We start from the raw sequence: 23,131 nt of genomic DNA, 5'->3' as shown, positions 1-23,131 counted from the left end.
CCCTTATAGACCAGCTATCCTAGAGGTAGCGTGGACAGAACAGTCTTAGGCTAAAGACTCTTGAGGGCGTGCAAAGCCAGCTGTTTTACCATATGTAACCCCTTGAATACCAAATGAAAGGACACAACACAGGATATATATAAAATATATATGTATTTATTTACTAACACACTCCTTTGAACTCTTTATGAGGTCAGAGGCAAAAGCACATAAGTTACTCTTAGAAATACTTTAAATAGCACAATTAACAGTTAGGCCCTAGGGGCGTGTAAAACCATATACTAAGTAAGTGGTATAAGAACCACGACTTGTGAAAGGGAAAGGCCTAGAGCCTAGGGAATCGCTGGGGCTACACTATCTGACCCTTAGGTTAGGAGTACGAGGCCCACAGGCGGCACGTGCAGTGTCTATACACTCGTGTGAGAGTCAATAGAAAGTCAATGGAAACCTAAAAGGTAAGTAATTGAAGATTTAGGACACTTCCGGTCGAACTAGGAAGATACAACTAACAAAACTAGACACTAGGGTAGTCAATCTCTACAGGAGCACCGAAGTACTCGCGTTACCTCACCCACGGGCTGCGGGTGCATAGGTGTCAAAGTTTGTCGGGTTTTCTCGTTGATTCCTATGGAGCCTTGGAAGAAGATGCTGCAGGCGACCAGGAGGAAGATGTCCGGGTGGATCCAAGGGTGGATCGGAGTCGAAGAAGACCTGAAAGCAGAGGGGACAGAGTCTAGGTCACTAGCCAGTGACCGGGTCGAACCAGGAAGGAACCAGACGTCGTCGAGGAGCAATCAGGCGCTGTCATGAAGCTTGTCTTTGCAGCCACGCGGACCAGGAGTCGACGAGGACGGCCAGGTGCTGGAGAGGAGCTGTCCCACGAAGGCTCTCGCAGATGGAGGGGTCGACTTCAAGATCGGAGCCAACAAGCCTAAGCAAAGGCAACCCACGCAGGATACACAAAAGGCTTCTGTTGCAGATCAGGGAAGCAAGGGCCAGTCTGGAGCAACCAGACCAGCGATGGATTTTCAAAAGGATTGTCGCCAGAGGGATACTGGCCAACGTGTGTAGCAGAACACAAGCAGAAGGGCCCCATGCAGATCTCGTGGAGTGTGGAGGGCTGGTCTTCGGTGCAGGTGGAGCTGGGTGTCGGGGTGTCTCAGTCCCCAGTGCACAGCTTCGAGGATGCCTCAGGAGCTGCGTTGTTAGCAAGTTGTAGGCTTTCCAAGATGTCCGGTCCCACGTGTATCGGCGCCTTCCACGGTGCTCAGCTGTGCTGGAGTCGTGCAGCGGGGTCAAGGAGGTCTGGGAGTCTGGATATTGTCGGGCTCTGTGCTCGGGTTCCGGCGGGAACGGGGACAAAGCAAGCCGTTGAGTTGCTGGATGGTGCCTGGTTCTCCAGGGTGGTCACTCCTTGGCCACAAGGGAGATTCCTCAGTCTTCAGCTCAGGTGAATGTCGAAGGGTCCAGACTTTCGTTTCAAGTCGATTTCAGGATTAATCTAAAGTCTCCTGGGTCAGCTCCTACCTTTATACAACTAAAGCGGGCTGGTTTACTCACTAGGTCCCTCCTATGGGTGGGACCAGGAAGGGGGCGGTTACAGCCCCTTTCCTTTGTCCAGTTTCGCGCCAGAGCTGGGGCTGCAGTGTCCCAGCAACCGGTTTGAACTGGGGTATGCATGGAGCAACTAGTGTGCTCCAGGCAGTGTCTGTTTCTATTCAGCCCTCCCTGTCCAATACACAAACTCCTGTCTGGGGTGGTGCTCGCACCTCTCCAGGCAGGAAACCTATTGTCCAAACCTCCGTGACTGGAAGGACTCCCAGCAGCAGGAGTTCAGACTTGTGTCGGGGCAGCAGCGTCCATTTTGTGAAGCTGGGGCTCTGGTTAATTTAAACCGGGATAGTAGAAACTAACATGTCTTCTCCCTCTAGAAGGGTGGAATGCTACCCTCGTCGCCAGGATTGGTGAGGGGGTAGTATTCCAAAGTGTATGACACCTTACACGACATGTTTTGATAAAGCCAAACCAAAGTTAGCATTAACCGCGAGGATTATAATGCACTTAAGAGTATATGGTAAGGCGATATCATAGAACAGCTATAAGGACATGGTTCCGAAAGCTGCAGACAGGCTCAGCTCATGCTAGAGCACCATCTCACACATAAACAAGCACTCTGCCTTCAGGATTGTTAAGGCCTGCCATAGGAGTGACTTATAGGTTACTATGTGTCTATATGTAGTAGGTATAGTAATACTACACCTAAGCAAGTACCCACGACCTTGCCCCAGCTGAGTGATAAGCCAGTTGTGTCTATTTGAGTGGCCAGCCAGGGGTGGCATAAAACATGCTGCAGCCCCTGGTAGGCCTTGGTTGCACCTATGCCCTGAGTACCTTGGGTACACTTAGTACAGGGGCTGACAAGGTGAACCAATTCCCAATTGTGGTTATACCTAGGGTACCTAGGGTACATGTTAAATTTAGAGAGAGTGAATCTGTGCTGTGGGTCCGATTAGCAGGCCCACAGCCACATCTAAGTCGAAAACCATTAAAGCAAAAGCAAAAAGTGGGGGTGACCATAGGAAGCAGACCCTACTCTCCTACAAGGTTCTTGAATGGTTAGTGCTTCTCCTTAGAGAAGTAATAGCTACTAGGAATGCAACCTTCCATGTTAAACATTGTAGTTCACATTTATGTAAAGGTTCGAAGGGAGGTCCCATTAGGCGTGTGAGAACAATGTTCAAATTCCACACCGGTGAAGGTGGTACTCAGAGAGGAATTATTCTCTTAAGGCCTTCCATAAAGGCTTTAATAGCAGGCACTCTGAACAGAGATAGATGCTGTCTGTTTTGAAGATATGCTGCTATGGCAGCAAGATGCAGTCTAATAGACGTGTAGGCTAAGTTACATCTTTGGAGGTGTAGTTAGTAGCCTATGATGTGTTGAATAGACACGTCTAGGGGATTAATATTGTTGTTGTGACAATATATTAGAAAGCGTTTCCACTTAGCTGCATAGCTGCATAGTAGTAGGGCGTCTAGCTTCTTTTATGACATTCATGCAGTCTGGAGGAAGGTTAAGATATCCGAATTCTAGGATTTCAGGAGCCAGATCGCAAGGTTGAGCTGAGCTGGGTCTGGGTGCCTGATCTCTCCACGGTTCTGTGTTAAAAGGCATGGAGACATTGCCTTTGGACAGTGGGTGTGGATATCTGGCGGCGAAGCTTGGGCATTTGGCGATTTTGTGGGTGGCAAATAGGTCTATCTGAGGTTGTCCCCACATCTGAAAAAATGGTTGAAGAACTTGCGGATGAAGTTACCACTCGTGGGTCTGTTGTGTCTGACGACTTAACAGATCTGCTTTAGTATTTTGTACTCCTGGAACATGCTGGCCTACAGGGAATATGTTTTGAGGTATAGCCCACCGCCATATGTTTTGTGCTAGTTGAGAGTCGCAGGGAGTGTGTTCCGCCCTGTTTCCGTATGTAATACATGGCTGTCATGTTGTCCGTGCGGACTAACACAGCTTTGTTTGATACTTGCTTTTGGAAAGCTTTCAGTGCCAGGAATATTGCTAGTAACTCCAGGTGATTGATATGTAGTAACTTTTGTTGTGGTGTCCACCTGCCTTGCATGGTGTGTTGCAGTAGGTGGGCTCCCCAGCCGGAGAGCGATGCGTCCGCTGTAAAGACTATTTGATGAACTGGCTCTAGGAACGGTCGCCTATGAATAGGTTTTTGGTGTTTCACCACTGCAGATAGTGATGAGTCCGACCGCCTACCAAAACTAGGTCTGTTAATTGACCTTGAGCCTGGTTCCATTGACGTGATAAGCACTCTTGGAGAGGATGCATTTGAAGTCTTGCATGGGGCACTATGAAAATGCAAGAGGCAATCATCCCTATAAGCTGCATGAACACTCTTGATGGAAGGGAGCTGAAATTTTGTGAGAAGAGCTTGCATGCTGGCTATCCTTACTGGAGTGGGATAAGCTAGTGCTGTTGAGGTGTCTAGTTGGGAAGCAGTTGGATTGTGGCATGTGTTGTCTTCGTAAATGTGCTGACACTACTGCTAGGCACTTGGTGAATAATCTTGGTGCTGTTGCGACTCGGAATGGGAGTACTTTGAATTGATAGTGCTGCCCGTCTATTACAAATCTGAGATACGTCCGGTGAGCTTTGTGAATGGGAATGTGGAAGTAAGATCTAGAGTAGAAAAGAAGTTGTTTTGTAACAGGAGAGGAAGGACTTGTTGGAAGTGTGCCATGTGAAAATGGTCGGACTGTATGTATACGTTTAGCGGTCTGAGGTCTAGAATAGGCCTTAGAGAGCCGTCCTTCTTTGGGATAAGAAAGTATAGGGAGTAGACCCCTTTGTTTAGTTGGTGCAGAGGAACTGGTTCTATTGCAATTTTTTCTAGCAAAGATATTACTTCTTGCTTTAGCAGTGATAGATGCTCTTGTGACGTTGGACGCTGTTTGGGTGGTATGTTTGGGGGGGTAGATCTTAGTTTTAGACAGTAACCTGATTGAATAATTTGTCTCACCCACCTGGCTGATGTGATGTTGGTCCAGGCAGGAAGGAATTGTTGTAGTCTTCCTCCCACAGGAGTGGAATGGTGGGGGGGAAGTGGAGGAAAGTCATTGGGTAGGGGTGGAGGCAGAGCGGGAGTTGTTGGTTTGGCCTCTGCCCTTGTTGTTGTTACCCCTATATCCCCCTCTTTGGTAGCTCTTATAGAATCTGGATTGGCTAGGGGTCTTTATAGGAAGTGTAGGGGCTATCGGAGGCAAAGCCTCTTGTATTGCCTCTATATGATGAGCGATGAAAAGAACGTCTGGGACCATAGATTTAGCTGTGTCGGTGTCTTTTTTCATTTTCTCTAAAGATACATCGACATTAGGGCCAAATAGGTGTTTCTCATCAAATGGCTGATTAAGGATGGAAATTTGCACTTCAGGTTTGAAACCGGAAATACGTAGCCAGGCATGCCTACACAGAAGGACACTAGTATTAATTGCCCTTGAGGCAGTATCTGCGGCATCTAGGGTGCAACGAATGGAAATATTGGTGATATTTTTACCTTTGTATGAGTTCATTGGTCCTGTTTTTATATTTATCTGGTAGATGCTACATTATGGATTCTAGTTCGTCAATGTGCCCTGACATATCTTGCCAACAGCTCTTGAGCATTGGCAATGCACCATATGTGACGCTGTGCGCTTACCGGGGGCGTCAAGGAGTTTAGATTCCTTATCTGGTGGTGAGGCCTCACCTGATGTTTATGAATTAGCACGTTTACGTGCATTAGATACTACTAAGGAATCTAGTGGTGCTGGACCTCTAATGTGAACTGGATCTGTAGGGGCAGCTTTGTATTTCTTCTTAATGCGAGGATTGAGGACACGAGCCCTGACAGGATCTTTAAATACCTCTGTTGCATGCTTATTGACCCCTTTACGCATTGGCAAATTGGCAGTGGACCTTTGTGTAGTGTCAAAAGTGTCCAATAAGACGTCTTCCTCCACAGTATCTGTGTGCAAGTCAAACCCATGGTACTGGGCAGCTCTATGGACTAATATGTTAAACCCATGGTTTCCTCTGGTGGGGAAGGCCTGGAAGGATATACATCGTCTTGAGGGACGTAAGGCACATCAGGGGTGTTATAATCATCCCATGGATTAAGTGACTGAGGGGGACTATTGGTCCCTACTGAGTTATGTGCACCCCCACCTATGTCATTAGAGTCTGTATCTACATCATCATCTGGATTAGTGGATGGTGTAGGCAAATGATGTCCTGGAGGAGTTGCAGGAGGAGGAATAGTATGGGAAGGTGGTGGAGAAGGGACACTTAATGGAGAAGTTACAATGTCTCTCTTCTTCTTTGGAGGGGGAGGAGTTGTAGGCGCCTCTAGTGGTCTCTTCTTGGAGCTAAGAGCTAGTTGGCCAGTTTTAGGATCCTTTCCAAGAGTCTTTTGAGTAGGATCTGGTGTAAAAAGCTCTTCTGTATAGGGCAGATCCTTTGGCGTCGAAGTTTTCGGTTCCGGAGGTTTTTTCGGCACCGACTCGGTAGCTGGTCTAGGGTCTTTTGGCTTAGAACTATGACATTTCGAAATGTCTAACTGGAACGTGTTTTTTCGGTTACGGGTGTTTTTTCGGCTCCGAAGCATGTGAGTTGGGACCTTTAGGCACTTTTTTACTTGGCTCAGAGTGCGGTTTTAGCGTTGATGAGCCGGTGCCAGTCTTCGGCGCAGAGTGCTTGGGTGTCGGAGCAGCGGTCGGATTGGCTGAGGAAGATGGCTTCTTCTTCGGTATGGGAACGACACCGGAAATAGATTGACTCGAGCCTGAGCCGCCTGAAGGCTTAGTAGGCTTCTTTGCCGGGCCTGAAGGCAGGGCGTGGGAAGCAGTTTCTCGATGTGCACCGGGCACGAAGGTGAGGGTGTGACCGAAGCTTTTTTTGAGGGTGTCGAGGAAGGGTTGGGGTCGACGTTCTTACTTTCAACCCGTTGAGCTGGAGTGATGTCCTCGACGTCTGAGTCTTCTGCCTCAGAGGAGCTGGCACTTTCTTCGGCCCGCTGGTGTTCTGGCATGTCGACACCCTTTTGAAAGATGTCGTCGCGGATCGAAGCTGACGAGCGAGCCATGGTTCTTTGAGCTCGTCGGTCCCGAATCGTCTTCTTGGAGCGGAAGGAGGCACAAGCGGAACAGTCTTTAGCCTCGTGCTCCGGTGAGACGCAAAGGTTGCACACCTCATGTAGATCGGTGTAGGGAAACTTCGACCCACATTGAGGACACCTCTTGAATGGCGTCCTTTCCATGAGCCAGACAGTAAGCCTTGGTCAACGACCGGAATCGAAGACTTCGAAGTGGTGTAGAATCGCGTCGATGGGGAGCGCCTTTGAACTGGTTGAGGATTGCGCGCCGAGGGAATTTTGGTTCCAAACCAAAGCACAGGAAATACATCCAAGCCCAACGGCTGAAAAAAACAATCTGAGGATGGAGCCGATGCCCATGCGCAATGTAGTCTAAAGGAGGATTCACCTATCTCGCGACTTCCAAAGAACTTTTCAGGACAAAAACAAACTGCAAACATCTGGGCCCAACACTAGGTGGCGATCTATGCACAGTGTGTAATCTGCAGCTCATATGCCTCAAACATAAATGTTAATATGTTAGGTCGGAGACCTATGTTTTCACTCTGTCTACACCCCCACCTCGAGTGTCTCCAGTCAGATAAACAAAAAGCAATGTATCACAGACTAAGGGAGCAAAATGGTAGAGATGACTCTTCCAAAGTTTTTCAACCTAGAATGTAAGGAGAAGGCGTGTAATACACAATAAGTTAAACTATTTGGACGAAATGACAAACTATAGCTGTTTTTCTTCTGCCATGCATCCTATGATTTTTTCCTAAACTATATCAGTACTGTCAACCTGAATATTCATATTTGACCAAATGTTTCTTCCCTATAAATAATACAAATAACTACAAACAGAAATCAAAATATTTTAGGTTTAAAGATAAAAATCACACAAACTACTTATAAAGAACATTAACAACAACTGTGCTCACACGCATGAAATGTGGAGGTGAGGTGACAGTTTCTATAGTCACCGGAAGCATAGGTATCTGACTTAAAATGTGCTAGGCCTTCTCAGACTGTTTGGGAATTGTGCTCTTTATAATATTGTTCAAAAACAGATGGGACCTAAACACCTCTCTCCAATGAAAATATTTTGTTCCATTCAACGACCATAGGAAACCTTTCATAAATAAATAAATTAAATATATAAGAATAAAGAAATATAAACACAGTGATACGTGCAAGTGAATATACATAGGGCTGAAAAATAATATGGCTACAGGCATAATGCCTATTTTGTTACCTCTCCAGATATATGTTCATGCTCTTCAAGACTTTGGTATATGATGTTGTCAATGTCATTTTCAGCAGCAACTCCTGACTCTCTGACACATTTCAGCAACTGCCGGAACTCTCCAAAGTGTTGCCGCTTGAGCAGATGTTTTGAAACTTTAATATAGACCGACGCTGCATCCAACTGAAAATCCTGATGGTTGAAATGGTGTACATATGGTTAAAACATCATCTAGGGAAGCTCATTTTCCCAGGTACACATATTCTCACTTGACAGTTCAGTATCTAAGCGGTACCTGGACATTAAAGAGCTGGGTCACACATGGCTGTAAGTGTGGATATGAATTCGAAAAGAGGCTGTTTAATGACATTTTTTCTATTGCATGATTTCGTTTTATGGGTAAATGCTTATAGGAATATTTGCCATATTTGCCTAAATAAAAACAGTTGTCATACAAGAGTGTATATGCACATTAAATAATAAGTTAGTTACCAAACGCCTTATCGGTCTGAGAAAGGACAGGATCTAGCCGCAGATTCCTTACCTTTTGATTTATCCCCAGGCACCAGATTGGATCCGGAAAACCTTCGACAGCAGTATCTCTGCGCATTGGCAGAGGGCTTCGAGTGACTCCGTAGCGAGGTCGTCCATCGGATGTGATATTAACACAGTCCATATAAGCCATCCCATGACATTGGATTCTTCTGTGACTATTTTCCATGCTAAAAACTCAGAATCACTTATATAAACTACTTATGGAAGCAGTGTGCCCAAAAGAACTCTTCCCTTGTAAAATGTTTTTAAAAAAAATCCTAATGAAAGGCATGAGAGTGCTCAGAAAGGAAGCTGGTAAACAAAAGGATAAACCAGTTTGCCAATTTTGAGGATGGGTAGGTTGGTAAGGAATCTGCAGTTAGATCCTGTCTCTACCAGATGAGGTGTTACCAAAGGTAAATACTTTATTCATCTGATAAGACACATTTAGCTGCAGATTCCTTACCTTTTGAATTAGATACCCAAGCAATACCATCCCCGGAGGAGGGTCCTCAAACTGATACCATCTCTGATGAGTTCTAGCTGGTCTGATGTAAGAGAGCGAGTGACTGGCTAGCTAGGAAGGTAGGTGAGGAAAGAAGACGCCCCACCAAAAAGAATGTGGAAAACCCATACAGAACTGAAATACGTACCTATGGGTAGAAACATGGGGAAAATGACACCCATGGCAGAAGGATAAAGAAGTGTTGGAAAAGAACACTTCTTATAATCATAATACTAAATAGCTTCCCCAATGGTTACCGGACCATTAGTGGACGGGGCAGAAGGCCAAAGACAATAGCCAATACCACGGAGGCCAAGCTCCCTGCCGTAGAAACAAGTGATATATAGATCACCAATCAATGCTTTAAGAAAAGCATTGCGAACAATGACAATAAGGATTGGCATAGACCACTCATTGTATAGAAGATGCTTTGAGAGAGAGAAATGAGCCTTCTGGGACTAATTAACGCAGAACCCACAGAGGAGGAAGGGTTATCAATTGCAAATGCAATGAGCAAGCGAAGGTCCCCCTAGGAAACAAGGAAAGATACAGCAACGTAAGCAAAAATCTGCATCCTCCCTAGAAAGTCAGCACACACATACACTTTGTACAATAAAAACACTGGTAGTTCTGAGTATGAGAGGAACAACCCCCAGGAAGGGGAAGAAAGCCCCCAACATTGGATGAAAGAGCAGAAGCAGCAGGAATACATAGTTGATCAGAAGATAGGATATGCCCAAATAAAAAGTAATGAAATACCCCCACCAAAAAAAGGAGATAAACAGAACCTCTCTGTAATAATGTGTTATTTACTGGTTTATTTATTTATCTTGTACATAGTGGTGTTTCTCATTTAAGGATTAGTTATTGGTCAACCTGTTGTACTTTAAGGTGCTCCATGGAGATGGAATACTGTGAAGTGGTTAGAAAGTCAATTGCACCTGACTTATTGAACGGGATGCATGAGATATTTTCCTCTACAATAAACTTACTCTATTTCTATTCAATCTGCACCAGCACATTCTAATTTATTACCATTTTTACACTCTCCTAAAGGGAGGAGGGAAAAGAAAGTAGTCTGCCACATAGAAAAACGATGCCACGAAAGGCGGGAGTGGAATACAGAGCTGTGAGGGAGAGAACAGTATCTTCAACTATGAGGAGGAAAGAAAATACAGGAAAGAAAGAGAAAACCAGCCTCCTGTGAAATAAGAATACCAAGACATACATCCAAACAATCAAAGGGACTGGTGTCCCAGGGGAACAGAACTGAAAAGAGCAGCGGACACAACAACTACCCCACGGGTGCGATGGCAGATATGTATAACTTCCCCCCGCAGAAAGCAACAGCAGTGGCTGTATCCGATTAAGGTACGTAAGAAAACCTAAAGGGTAAAAAACTGGTACAAAGAACACCAAATTGCTAAAGATTTACAGCATCAGGAACACAATAAAGTAGGAAAAGGGCTTACACAAGAAAGAATTTGCCTGCCTGTGATACCATTATCGCCCAGATGGACATAAGTAGAAGTCTGTATACACAATACTTAGTGTATAGGTAGCTCAGAAAATGCCCCTAAAGCATACAAAATAAGGTCCACAGAAAACAGGGAACACACCTAGCATACAACATAACAAAATACCCAACAAAGTGTAAATACTCGGGTAGAAAAAATCAAGTAGCAAAGAGAAGCTGTAAGAACAGGCTCCCACGAGGCTGCAAAGTAAGATATGTTCCAGATGGCTGGAAACTAAACCTGTCACTGAACGCATAAATTAGCGAAAAGCACCTGCAGCAAGCAGGAACGCCACAACGGGTGTAACCCTGGAAGGGAGAGAAGTACTCTGCCCTGTGAAGGCTGATCAAAACCTAACCAAGGGGAAACATATTGTCCTGGCAAACCTAGTACAATGACAGAGTTAAGACTAAGCACCACCGTGACTATCTCTGAACCGGTGTAAAGCCTGGTCAGCATGCACACAAAAAAGGGAGGCGCCATCAAAGGCCATGTCAATCAACGTAGTTCAATCAACGTAGTCCGAAAACCTGAAAGTATGCAACTATGCACGCTGACGTAGAGCTACGGAAGAGGCCATATTAGGCCATATTAGACCAACAGAATTAGTGGTATCCATACCACAGCAGATGCTAAGTTTGGCAGCTTGTTGCCCATCTTGAACCAATAGAACAAGAGCATTCTGGCTTCCCCCGGCAGGGCGGGCAGGAGGCTCTCCACTGAGCCCCACAAGGCATGTCTGTAGCGGGTGAGGACACAAGAAGTGTTCAGAGATAGCAGGGCAGAGCTAGAATAAGAGAAGATAAGCCTACCACAAGCGGCAAGTTTACTGACCTCTCTTTCCAGAGGGCCAGGAGAGATAATGCCAATATTTTGGGATTCCAAAGCAGCCTGTTCCACAAGGCTCTGGTTACAGCAAGCCACAGAGAACCCTGTTTCAGGTTTAGCCCAAGCACCCAACAGGATATCAAAAAGACATTCACTATAAGGAAGGACAGGCTACAAGTTCGACTGGTCAGGATGTAGAATGTCAAGAAAGGGTCTATTGACAATTCCACAAAAGGAAATTGTAAAACCAATACAAGCTAAACTCAATGGTGCATGTCCGCCAGAGCAGAACCCACCTCCATAGACAAACCAGGAGGAGACAGGAGTCTTGAGGCTGGAGAAGATTCGAAGCCACTGACGCCATCCATGTCAAGTAATGAGATAGACTGCACAGGGGTGGAACTGTGTCCAAAATGGGATGGGGGACTCCACACCATTCTTAGTACCTCCACAACCATCGTTCTCAGAAGGATCAGTCAGAGGAAGGGTTCCAGAGAGCAAAGGAAAAGAGTCTGAGACAGTTGACTCCATCAGTGTCGCATCAGAGGCCGTAACCGAAGCCGGTCGATGCTGAGATGGCAACTCCTTAACATTAGAAGGAGCGTTGAGCTGCATCGAGGGCACCACCATTAGAACCAGCAGACAAGAGCCTGATGCTAACATCTGAGCCGACAGACCAGAAGCAGAAGCAGAGGGTGGTAGCCTCGACTGGCTGTGCAAAGGCGTGTTGCTATAGTGCCAGAAACCAGAAGCAGACCTGAAGCAGAGGGAGAACCCGCTCGTGGGCACACAGGCACAACCTCATGCATCTCCTTTGGGCCCAAGGGCGCTCCCAAGGAAGGTGATGACCCAAAAATAGAATCAAGAGGTGGGTCAAAGTCGCCCTAGCTGCAGGATAGGGAGGGAGGAGGGGGCAGACTCATGCCCCACACTTCAACAGAAGAGCGAGGACCATTGGTAGACTAGGAAGGCGGGAGGCGCTGCAACTTCGACCGTCTACACCAAGACTTACCTCAGGACATCGAAGGAGAATGACGCCAGCAGGAATGACTCCTACAGTGGACGCACAGTCAGTCTGAAGAGCGCATAGGTGAATGAGGACAACCAGAAGACTTCAATGACTGTGACATCCACCTGCAAGGAGCTTTATGCAACGTTCTCTTCGTGCCTTTGGTCGAAGCTGATTGCAAGAGTCATACTCAGAGTCATGGTGCTCACACAGATACCACATGCAAACCAAGTGAGGGCCTAGGGCGAACATTTGTGGTCCACAGGACTCACAAGGCTTGAATCCCGAGGACATTGAAAAAGGGTAGAAAAAAGCAGACTGTCTGTTGACAAAAAAATGGCAAGGAAAAACAGCCAGAGAAACTGCAGTGCGGATCCACGTTGGTTAGCATGGAAAAGAAGAACATTAGTTACTTACCTGTAAACTGTGGTTCTCCAGTATTGGTGTCTTTCATAGATTCACATGCTTGAATATTTCCCGACGTCGAAGTGGGAGTCCCACGGTACATAAAATAGTAGTAAAATGTATATATTATATATAATATATATATATATATATATACACACAAATAGTAAAATATATATTATACATATACATAAGATATGTAATACATATAAAATATATACGTAAAGTTAAAAGTACCATAGAACTGAAAGAAGGCCCATAGAGGCCATAAAGGGAGAATTCACTTTAGTAACATATCATAGTCATTATAATAGTCCACATTCCAGCCAATCAGGCAACAGCACCCTCTACAACCTTCTCCTCAGAAGCTCAAGCCCTCAGATTTTCGTAGTACCAAAGTGACCAAGAGTGCATGAGGAGAAGAGAGCCTCTGAGGGGAGGAAGGGTGAGTCGCATGTGAATCTATGAAAGACACCAATACTGGAGAACCACAGTTTACAGGTAAGTAACTAATGTTCTTCTCCAGTATTAGGGGTATCTTTCATAGATTCACATGCTTGAATAAGAGTAGAAAGCAGTAACATAATATATAAGTCATAAAAGGCATTTCAAAACCAAATAAGTACAACCATAGCATGATTTAGATAGCATATATTTAGACAAATGGTAAAACCTTTTGTAACAGGAGGCGGGAAGCAACAGAGGCTCACCTTAGTTAAAAAGATTTCGTAATACAGCTTGGCCCACAGCATCATCTGTAGCATCCGCTGATTCCAGACAGTAGTGCCTCGTAAACGTGTGTCTACTCGACCACGTTGCAGCTCTGCAGATCTGGCGCAGAGGCACTCCAGCAAAGAGGGCGGTAGATGATGCCACAGCCCTTGTCGAGTGTGCTCGCACCAGAGCAGTGAGAGGCTTTCCTGCCCGGCAATGGCAGAAAGAAATGGCAGAAGAGATCCATCTAGTAGTAGATTGTTTAGTGACTGCTTGTCCTTTACAAACTCGGCCATAGGCTACAAAGAGCTGTTCTGACTTTCGAAAAGGAGAGGTGCGCTGGATGTAGAATTTCAGGCAACGTTTTCAATCCAAGGAATGGAGAGAACGCTCAACAGGAGACTGAGGGTTGGGGAAGAAAGTTCTGAGAATGACTGACTCATTCAGGTGGAAATCCGAAGGAATTTTGGGAATGAATTTCGGATTTGTCCGTAAAGTAACAGTGTCTTTAGAGAATTGAAGAAATGGAGGTTGTATCGTGAATGCTTGGATGTCACTTACTCGCCTTGATGACGTAAGCGCGAGTAGAAGAGCCACCTTCCACATGAGGAGTTTTAAGTCGCTGAATGGATGGGCTCAAAAGGAGGTAGGAGGAGCTGAGATAAAGCCAGATTCAGGGACCAAGAAGGTGGCGGACGACGTATGGGCGGATACATTCGAAAGAGGCCTCTGAAGAACTGTCGAATGATTATAGAGGAATACAGAGAGGTGGTGCCATCATGCCGAAAGTGGGAAATCGCTGCCAGAAAGACTTTAAGAGTGGAATGAGAAAGTCCTGACTTGGCTAGAGATAAGAAAAAAGGCAGGATTTGCTCCGGTTTGGCGTGCAGTGGATCAAGGGCTTCCTTGTGGCACCAGACACAAAAACGCTTCCATTTCAATTGATAAGTTTGATGGTGGAAGGAGCACGTGCATGAGCCAGCACCTTCCTGCACTCCGGAGTGATATTCAGACCTGCGAACTCATTGTGTTCAGGTTCCAAGCATGCAGTTGAGATAAGCCGGATCCGGATGGCAAATCCACCCCTCGTTCATGGTGAGCAGGTGAGGCAGAGGGCGTAGAGGTATCGGATCGCACTGAGACAACAGGAGGAGGTCCAAGAATCACGGGCGACGTGGCCACCTGGGCGCAATCAGAATGACGTGGCATGGTTGGAGCTTCATCCTGTGCGGCAGGCGCGGAACAAGAGGGAGTGGGGGAAAAGCGTAGACTAATTCGCTCGACCAATTGATTGAAAACGCATTCCCGCTCGATTCTCTGTGGGGATGCAGACTTGCAAAGCGTAGGCATCTGAGGTTGGTTGGAGTCACAAACTGATCCATCTGTGGATGGCCCCACTGGCGAAAGATGTACTCCAGAGTGGGTTGATGGAGTTCCCACTCGTGATTGTCCGCCAGAGATCTGCTGAGACAGTTGGCAAGAGTGTTGGAGCCGCCCGGCACGTGAACTGCGGTCAGGTGAACTTGGTGTTGAATCGCCCATTTCCTGATTTCTTGCGCCTGCTTGGAAAGCAGAAGAGACCTCGTACCTTCCTGCTTGTTGAGGTAGTGCATGCTGGCGGTGTTGTCTGTCCGCACCAGTAGCGAGTGGCCTTGTATCAGCATCCTGAAAGATTTCAGAGCAAGGAAGATGGCCAAGAGTTCTAGACGATTTATATGCCATCTGCGTTGAGCTGCCGTCCACTTGTCCTTGAGTGACATGTCGTCGAGGTGTGCCCTCCCCAACCTTCCAAGGAAGCATCCGTTGTGAGGATGAGTGTAGGAGCTGTTTCCTGGAAGGGCCGCCCGGCGGCGATATTCGGAAGGTGAGCCCACCATTCCAAAGCCGTTTGAATGCGGGGGGTCAGGCAGAGTTTGTCGTTGAACGAAATTTGTCTCCATTGTTTGTCCACCTCCTCCTGTATGACTCTCATGTGAAGTCTGCAGTGTGGGATCAGATGTATGCAAGAGGAGGCCATGCCCAGAAAAGATTTCAAGATCCGGACAGAAACTGACTTTTTCGATTTTAGAAAAGCGACCATCCTGAGTATGCGAAGTTGTCGCTCCTGGGACACAAACACCTGTGCCAGACGAGAATCGATCAAGGCTCCTAGAAAGATTCTCTGTTGTGATGGGCGAAGATGAGACTTTTCCTGATTCACAGAAAGGCCTAAGGTGTGAAAAAGTGAAAGACAAGTCTGAATATGCTGTTGTGCTTTTTGACGTGTCTGAGCTTTTATTAGGCAATCGTCTAGATAAGGGTAAAATGTAATGCCTTGCAGGCGAAGGAAAGCTGCGACCGGAGCCATGATTTTCATGAAGACTCTCGGCGCTGATCGAAGGCCGAAAGGCAACACCTTGAACTGGAAGTGCTTCGATCCGACAGTGAAGCAAAGATATTTCCTGTGTTTGTGATGTATTGGCACATGAAAATATGCATCTTGGAGGTCGATAGTGGAGAGGAACTCTCCGGGATTGAGGTATTGGAAAATTTCCAGTAGCGTCAACATTCAGAAGGTTTGTGATTTGATGAATTTGTTGAGGGCTCGTAAGACCAGAATGAGGCGCCATTCTCCCAATTTCTTCTTGATTAGAAAGAAGCGGGAATAAAAGTCCCTGCCCTGTTGTGCTTGAGGGACCGCTTCAACAGCCCCTTTTTGTATCATGATCTTGACTTGAGCCAACAGATCTTTTAAATGAGGTGGTGGGGGACCTGAAGGTCGACGGGTTGGTGGAAATTTTGTAAACTCAAGAACATGTCCTTTCGAGATGACATCCAGGACCCAACCATCCGAGGCGATATGAGACCAGTTGGAGTCGTTTTGGGAGATTCGACCTCCAATTTTCAGAGTCGGAGAACACTTGTTGGGGAAGTCACTGCTTTTTGGAGGTGTTTCCCCCTCTGTAATTATTTTTCCTCCGATAAGGTCTTGATTCGGTCTGGCGATTTTGAGATTGGTAGCTGTACCTTTGCTTGTTATCGCCATAGGAGCCATACGGGGAGGAGTCACGAAAATTTGAAGAGCCGCCTCTGCCACGTGCTCCTCGAAAAGGCCGTTTTCTGTACTGAAGGATTCCTAAGGAACGAGCAGTATCTGTGTGCTTTTTTAATGGATTCGAGAGAGTCATCAACATGCTTGCCAAAAAGTGAATCACCATCATAGGGCAAGTCAAGAATTCTCGCTTGTACCTCGGGCCGAAAAGCTGTTGATTTGAGCCAGCAATGGTGTCGCAAAACAGCGGCTCCAGCAAGTTGTCGGAACCCTGTTGAAGAGATGTCAACAGCGCAATCTATAATCTCTGCCGAGATTTTTTCTCCTTCCTGGATTATCGTCTGGGCCTCGGGTCGGACGGAATCTGGGAGCTGGCTAATCAAGGCTGCTATCTCAGACCACATTTGGCGGTCATATCTCCCAAGGATGGCCAGGGAGTTCGCCGCTCTAACCATTGTGGCAGCCATGGTGGTAAACTTCTTACCAATAGAGTCCAACCGGCGTCCCTCTTGGTCTGGAGGGAAGGTTAGAGGAGTGGCCGGATTCCTTGAACGTTTCTGGGCAGCCTGCGTTACAACGGAGTCCGCCTTGGAGTGAGAAACAAGGCATACTGGAGAGTCTGCAGGCGCCTTGTACTTTTTGTCTAGACGTGGTAACACAGCTGGGATGGAGTTTGGTCGTGCCATTAGTTTAAGGCCTTCCTGCCATATAAAATCTATGATTGGGATGGTATGAGTTTGTTTAAGAGGCTGATCTTTTAAATCTTAGAGGAAGCAGTCCGTTTGCTGCATCTCTCTGGTTAAATGGAAGCGTTTGGCAGCACGCACCATCAAGTTATGAAATTTTCCAATGTCCACCGGCGGGGAAGGCAAAGGCGATGTCGGTGGAGTAGATGGCGTTTGGGCTCTATAATCATCCCAATCAGCAAGGACGTCATCTACATCTTGATCAGTGTCTTGATTGACATCCGCGTCTTCATCAGTATCTGGCTGCGGATGGACCGGCGACTGCGGCATCTCTGCTTGCATGGGTGTTGGCGCCGCAGGTTGAGTAGTAGGTAAAATAGGCGCAGATGGAGGGAACCTGCGATTGTAATCGTCCAATATATTCTGCAGATTGGTCACCAAAGAAGACAGTATTTGAGTCATTCGTTCTTCATGTGGTGTCTGAAAGCGAGCTTCCTGGACAGGAAATAGAGCACATCCTTCCTCTTCATACTCCTCATCTTCTTCCTGGCACTTTATATCGAGTTCAGATGGACTGTTTGCAGGACGAAAAACGTCATTCACATAGGAACCGTCATCAGAATAGTCTTCGGCAGACTCAAATAATTGCGTTGGCAGAGTTTCAGTCATAGGACTCAAAGGAACTGGCCGTTTCACCACTGAAGCTGGAATCACCGTGAAAGTTGTGGCTGTAGCGAGTGAATGTTGCGTCGTCGACGGTCCCGTCAACGAGATGGCAGTGGAAACCAATGTAGATGGCAATGGAGCCGTCGACGGTGATATCAGTGACGTAGATTTGCGTGCCGTCGACGAAGAGGAAGTCGTCGACACAGGAGGAATCGTCGGCGTAGACGGCACCGTCAACGAGGATCTTGCCGTCAACGTAACCGTGGACGAGGGTGCAGCCGTCGACAAGGTCTTGGCCGTCGACGAGGTCTTGGGTGTCGACGAGGATGTGGTCGTCGACGAAGAGGAGGCTGTCGACGAAGGACGCGTCAACGGGGTCTTCGACAATGAATGCTTCACCACAAGCGTCGACGAGGCCGGTTTAACGGCCGTCGACGATATTTTAAGAATAGAAGAAATAGGCCTCACCTCTGGGAGCGTCGACGATGAGGTAGACGACGTCGTCGTAGTCTTCATAGACATGGAACATGTCGTTGTCAACGTTGGCACAGCGTCGACGGATCTCGTAGTCGTCGACGGACGCGTCGACGAGCTGGCGCTCGATTTAGATGACGAGGGCATAGCTTGGGATTGCGATGCCAGAGAACCAGGTCCCGTAGGCGTGGAAGCTTGCAAATCCCGTGGGGAGACACATCTAGAAGCGTCGACGAGCTTCTTTCTCTTCAGAAAAGGAGATGGCATCTCAGTCTCTGACCCACGCTTGAAAGAGGCTTTAGAATGGAAAGAAGACACGCTTTCCATGTCAGAAACAGGATCTTCAGAAGTCTTCAACTTCTGTAGCCACAGAAGGAGACGGGCCTCTCTATCCTTCAGTGTTTTTTGAGGAGAAGGTCCTACAGAACTTGCAGTTCTTAACTTCATGGTCCGGATAAAGACAGTAAATACACTTACTGTAAGGATCTTCGTGAAAAAGGCGAAGCTTTCCACAGGATGAACAAGGTCTAAATAAAGATTTTTTAGTTGTAGACGGTTCTAGAGGGTGTTGTTGCCTGATTGGCTGGAATATGGACTATTATAATTACTATGATATGTTACTAAAGTGAATTCTCCCTTTAAGGCCTCTATGGGCCTTCTTTCAGTTCTGTGGTACTTTTAACTTTACGTATATATTTTATATGTATTACAGTTCTTATGTATATGTATAATATAATTTTCTATTTGCATATATATATTTATTTTACTTCTATTTTATGTACCGTGGGACTCCCACTTCGACGACGGGGAATATTCAAGCATGTGAATCTATGAAAGACACCCCTAATACTGGAGAAGGAACTGACTTCAGACCATTGGGGAAAGGCTTATGTGGCTTTGTTGACATAGCATTCGAGATATTATGTCACTACAGCATCGGAGTCAATCACACCCTATACCGATGCTCGGAGATGCTGCTGAAAACATTTCCGGATCCTAGGGAGCATTCTAAGATAGGGAATCTGTGGCTAGATGTCTCTATCAGATATGGTGTAAAGCGGATTTGGTGTTGACCATTGAAAGGCATGTCCACTAAGGTGGACTGAACAGCCTCTGAAAAAACGGTGAAGTGCCACTGAAAGAGCCATGGCTCGCCCAACAGAATCCATGGTATCCATGCTACATTGAATATGCAATTTAGCTGCTTGTTGGCCATCATGGAGTAACCAAGTAAGATTGAAACGGATCTCATCCGGAAGCGAGGAGAACAGGCACAACACCAAGTCCCACAACACATGAGAAAACCAGCTCAGAACATTAGGGGTACTAAGTTACCGCAAAGTTGAACTGGTGGCAGGAAACATATGCCAAACAAAAGCATTGAGACCCCTAGAATCCCTGTCCAGATGGAAATTAGGAAGAGAGCTGATGTCAGGGAAGGCTGTAGCAGCCTGAACCAAAAAGCTGTGCTGAGTAGGCTGTTGGAGAAAGCAGGCCTGGACCCCAGGAGCAGGACGGTGTCTATGAGCTATGGACCAGTCCACTGATGCCCTCAACGCGGGTTTAGCTCAAGATCCCAACAAAATGTCAAATAGAGCTTCACTGAAGGGGAGCACAGGCTCAAACCAGTTTGGCCCCAATGAAGCACTCCAATTAATGGGTTAATGGCCACCTCCACAGAAGGGGGCTGCAGCTCCAGAACTACACCTTCCCTCCTCAGCTCAGACAAAATGGAGCCAACCTCAGTAGCCAGGCCAAAAAGTGAAAACAAGCCAGAGGAGGGGAAGAACTCGAGGCCACTAGCTTCATCCAACTCAGAAAATAAACTAACCTCCAGAGGAAGTTGAACAGTTTTCATGGGTGAAATCACCCCTATTTCTTCTCCTTCCCCAGAAAAACCCTGTTCTCCCAAAGGAAAAACAGAAGGGGGCTCCTCTGAAGGAGGAGGAAAGTAGACGGAGGTGAACTGCTCCATCGACACTGCCCCAGATGCCGATGTGACACTGCATTGGTGTCGGAGAGGAGAGATGTTAATAGCTGAGTCGGCTGATGAGAAACTGGTGCCGCAGGTGGGAACCCAGAAGGGCTGTGCACTGGAGCCGACTAAGATCTGACTACAGATCTAGAGGGCCTAACTGCCGTCAAAGGAGACCCCACCTGTGTGGATTCAGCCAAGGCTCCACAGACTTCCTTGGCGCTGAGAAGTGCACCAGAGGTAGGTGGAGACCCAAAGATCACATGAAAGGAGAAGGAATATGCTACTTACCAGTATGCATCTGTTCTTGGCATGTAGGGCTGCTGACATTCATATCTGTGCATATATCGCCGCCTAGTGTTGGGTCCGGATGACTGCACCTTGTTGTCTTGGAAGAGCCTTCAAAGTATCACGAGACAGGTGACTCCTCCCCTGGACTACAGTGCGCATATGCATCTTTTCCATCCTCAGATTGTTTTTCGCTATTGTGGCAGAGATGGAGATAGTAAAGTAAGAGATGGCCATGCAAAAGATAATGCTGCAGCAGCAACAGGCACCGGGGAGGAGGGCGGGCGATATGAATGTCAGCAGCCCTACATGCCAAGAACAGATGCATTCTGGTAAGTAGCATATTCCGTTCGAGGCATGTGGGCTGCTGAATTCATATCTGTGCATAGACTGTTGTAGCCGTGGGACGGGTCATGAAGAGGGAACTGAATGGTGGACAACTGACTTGCGTTCAATTCCCTCTCTTCCACCGTCTCAGGCGGGCTCCTTTAACTGGGCCGATTTCGAGCACGGGGACACGCCCCCCTATGACGCGCTGCACTGCAGATTCGTGAAGAAGCAGGAAGAGGAAGGCTGGGTGTGTCCAGTGTTAGAAATTGGCCTGATATGCAGTGCTCACTATTCTAGTGATCACTATGTATCAGTCCAAATGACCCTTATTGATGATTGGTTGTAAGTCAACCGTATCGCCAGCCATCCTAGTAGCATGGACAAGAGCAGTCTTTAGGCTAGACTCTAGAGGGCGTGTTAAGCCAGCTGTTATACCATCACATATACCCCTTGAACACCAAGTGAAAGGACACCACACAAGTTGTTATGAAAATAAAAGGATATTTATTATAAGACAACAGCCCTGGACTCTTTATGAGGACAGGGCGCTAAGCACAATACAAAGCTCTTAAAGAAATACTGAAAGTCGCACAATTTACACAAATGCCCGAGGGGCACGAAAAACCATATACTCTGAAAGTGGAATCCGAAATTACTAGCAGGTAAGTACTACTCTCATAGACTTTAGAAACGCTGGACCTACAATGCTGAACCCTTAGATTAGAAGCAGGGGGCCTAGGGACGTCGTGTGCAGAGTGGGAACTCTCACGCGTAATGCGGGACAAAGTCTATGGTTGCTAGAAATTACAAAGTTAGTGTTCTCGGGCGAACCCGACTAGGTAGGTCAAAAACGAAAGTGGATCTAGACACTTAGAGAGTTGGTCTACGCTGGAGCACCGTGGTACTCGGTTTACCTAGCCCAGGGGCTGCGGCTGCATAGGGTTCAAGTGTCGTCAGGTTTCTTCGTTGACGAACCAGGAGCCTGAAAGAAGAAGTTGCTGGCAGGCGACCAGTGAAGATAGTTGATGTGATCCAAGCCTGGATCGGTGATGGAGATGACCTGTAAGCAGAGGGGACCAAGTTCTGAATCACTAGCCAGTGATTAGATGGGCACCAGGATGGCACCGGATGAAGTCACCTCGACCAGGTGAGTGGGCAACGCTGGGCTCTGCAGTCTCTCGGACCAGGAGGCGTTGTCGGCGACCAGGATGGAGGTGCGAGCTGTCCCACGAAGGTATCTGCTGTCGGCGATGCTGGACCCAGGATTGGGGCAACAACTCTTGGCAATTTCAAGCCCACGCGGTGGACTCAAAATGGCGTCTGGAGTGGACCAGGAGGGTCCGGGGTGCTCCTCTGTTGGAGGGGAGCAAGGGCCAGTCTGAAGCAACCAGACCAGCGATGGAAGTGTCGTAGTATGTCGTCAAGAGGGCTACAAGCCAGCAGGCAAGTGGCCGGACAACGCGGTGAGCAGCAAAGAGCAGAAGGGCCCCACGCAGATCTCGTGGATGCTGGGGGGCTGGACTTCGGTGCTGGAGCTGCTCAGGGTTAGGGCTTCTCAAACCCCAAAGCACTCACTCGAGGATCCCTCGGCGGTCGTGCTGGATAAGTGTAGTGCAGTTCTGAAGATGGCCGGTCCCTCGAGGTCTCGTCACACCCACGAATCTCAGCTGGGCTGATGATGCAGGTAGAGGTCAGAGGTGCCAGGGAAGCCGGGTCTCGTCGTGCTGGTCGGTCTGGTTCCGGAGGAAGGACGTGCAGCAAACCGCAGGTTACTTAGTTGGTGCCCGCTGATGCAGGGTGACTACTCCTTAGTCACAAGGGAGAAATCTTGAGAAGAAGTCTGGAGTTCCTTTCGTAGAAAGTAGTTTCAGGATTCAAAGATGATCTCATTTGGAAGGGTCCCCGCTCCCACCTTTATTCTAAAGAAAGGGGCTGGTACGCGACTAGGTCCTGCCCATGGGTGGGACCAGGAAGGGGGGGTGGTTACACCCCTCTCCCATGCCGGACTTTCCCGAGCTCAGGGGCTGGTGTGCCCCTGGAACTGGTTCAAGCCGGCCTATGCATAGTGAGCACCGGGGTGCCACTTGCAGTCACCTTCCTCCAAAGCCCTGCCTACCTGGGATACACAAAACCCTGTCTGGGATGGTGCTAGCACCGCCCCTGACAGGAAACCCTTTGTCCAAGCTCTCCTCGCTGGAAGGACTCCCAGCAGCAGGAGGTCAGACTTGTATCTGTGGTGGCAGCATCCATTTTGTGATGCTGAGGCTCGAGTTAATTTTAACCGGGGTTCGCAGT

The 23,131-nt window shown here is 47.4% G+C and overlaps 1 protein-coding gene across 3 annotated transcripts in view; it reads right to left on the bottom strand.

Moving 5' to 3' along the window:
- ZFYVE26 (zinc finger FYVE-type containing 26) overlaps positions 1–23,131 on the bottom strand; it is a 710,441-nt gene that overhangs the window by 49,793 nt on the left and 637,517 nt on the right. For all 3 annotated transcript variants that reach the window (XM_086937127.1, XM_086937129.1, XM_086937128.1), the window contains one exon: positions 7,884–8,066. In XM_086937127.1, coding sequence (XP_086793253.1) covers positions 7,884–8,066 — 183 coding nt within the window. The remainder of the gene's footprint in view (positions 1–7,883; positions 8,067–23,131) is intronic.

The sequence above is a fragment of the Lissotriton vulgaris genome, chromosome 9, assembly GCF_964263255.1.
Source record: "Lissotriton vulgaris chromosome 9, aLisVul1.2, whole genome shotgun sequence".
Classification (NCBI taxonomy): domain Eukaryota; kingdom Metazoa; phylum Chordata; class Amphibia; order Caudata; family Salamandridae; genus Lissotriton; species Lissotriton vulgaris.
The sequence above is the reverse complement of the archived record's forward strand: the minus strand, read 5'-3'. Positions and strand labels throughout refer to the sequence as shown.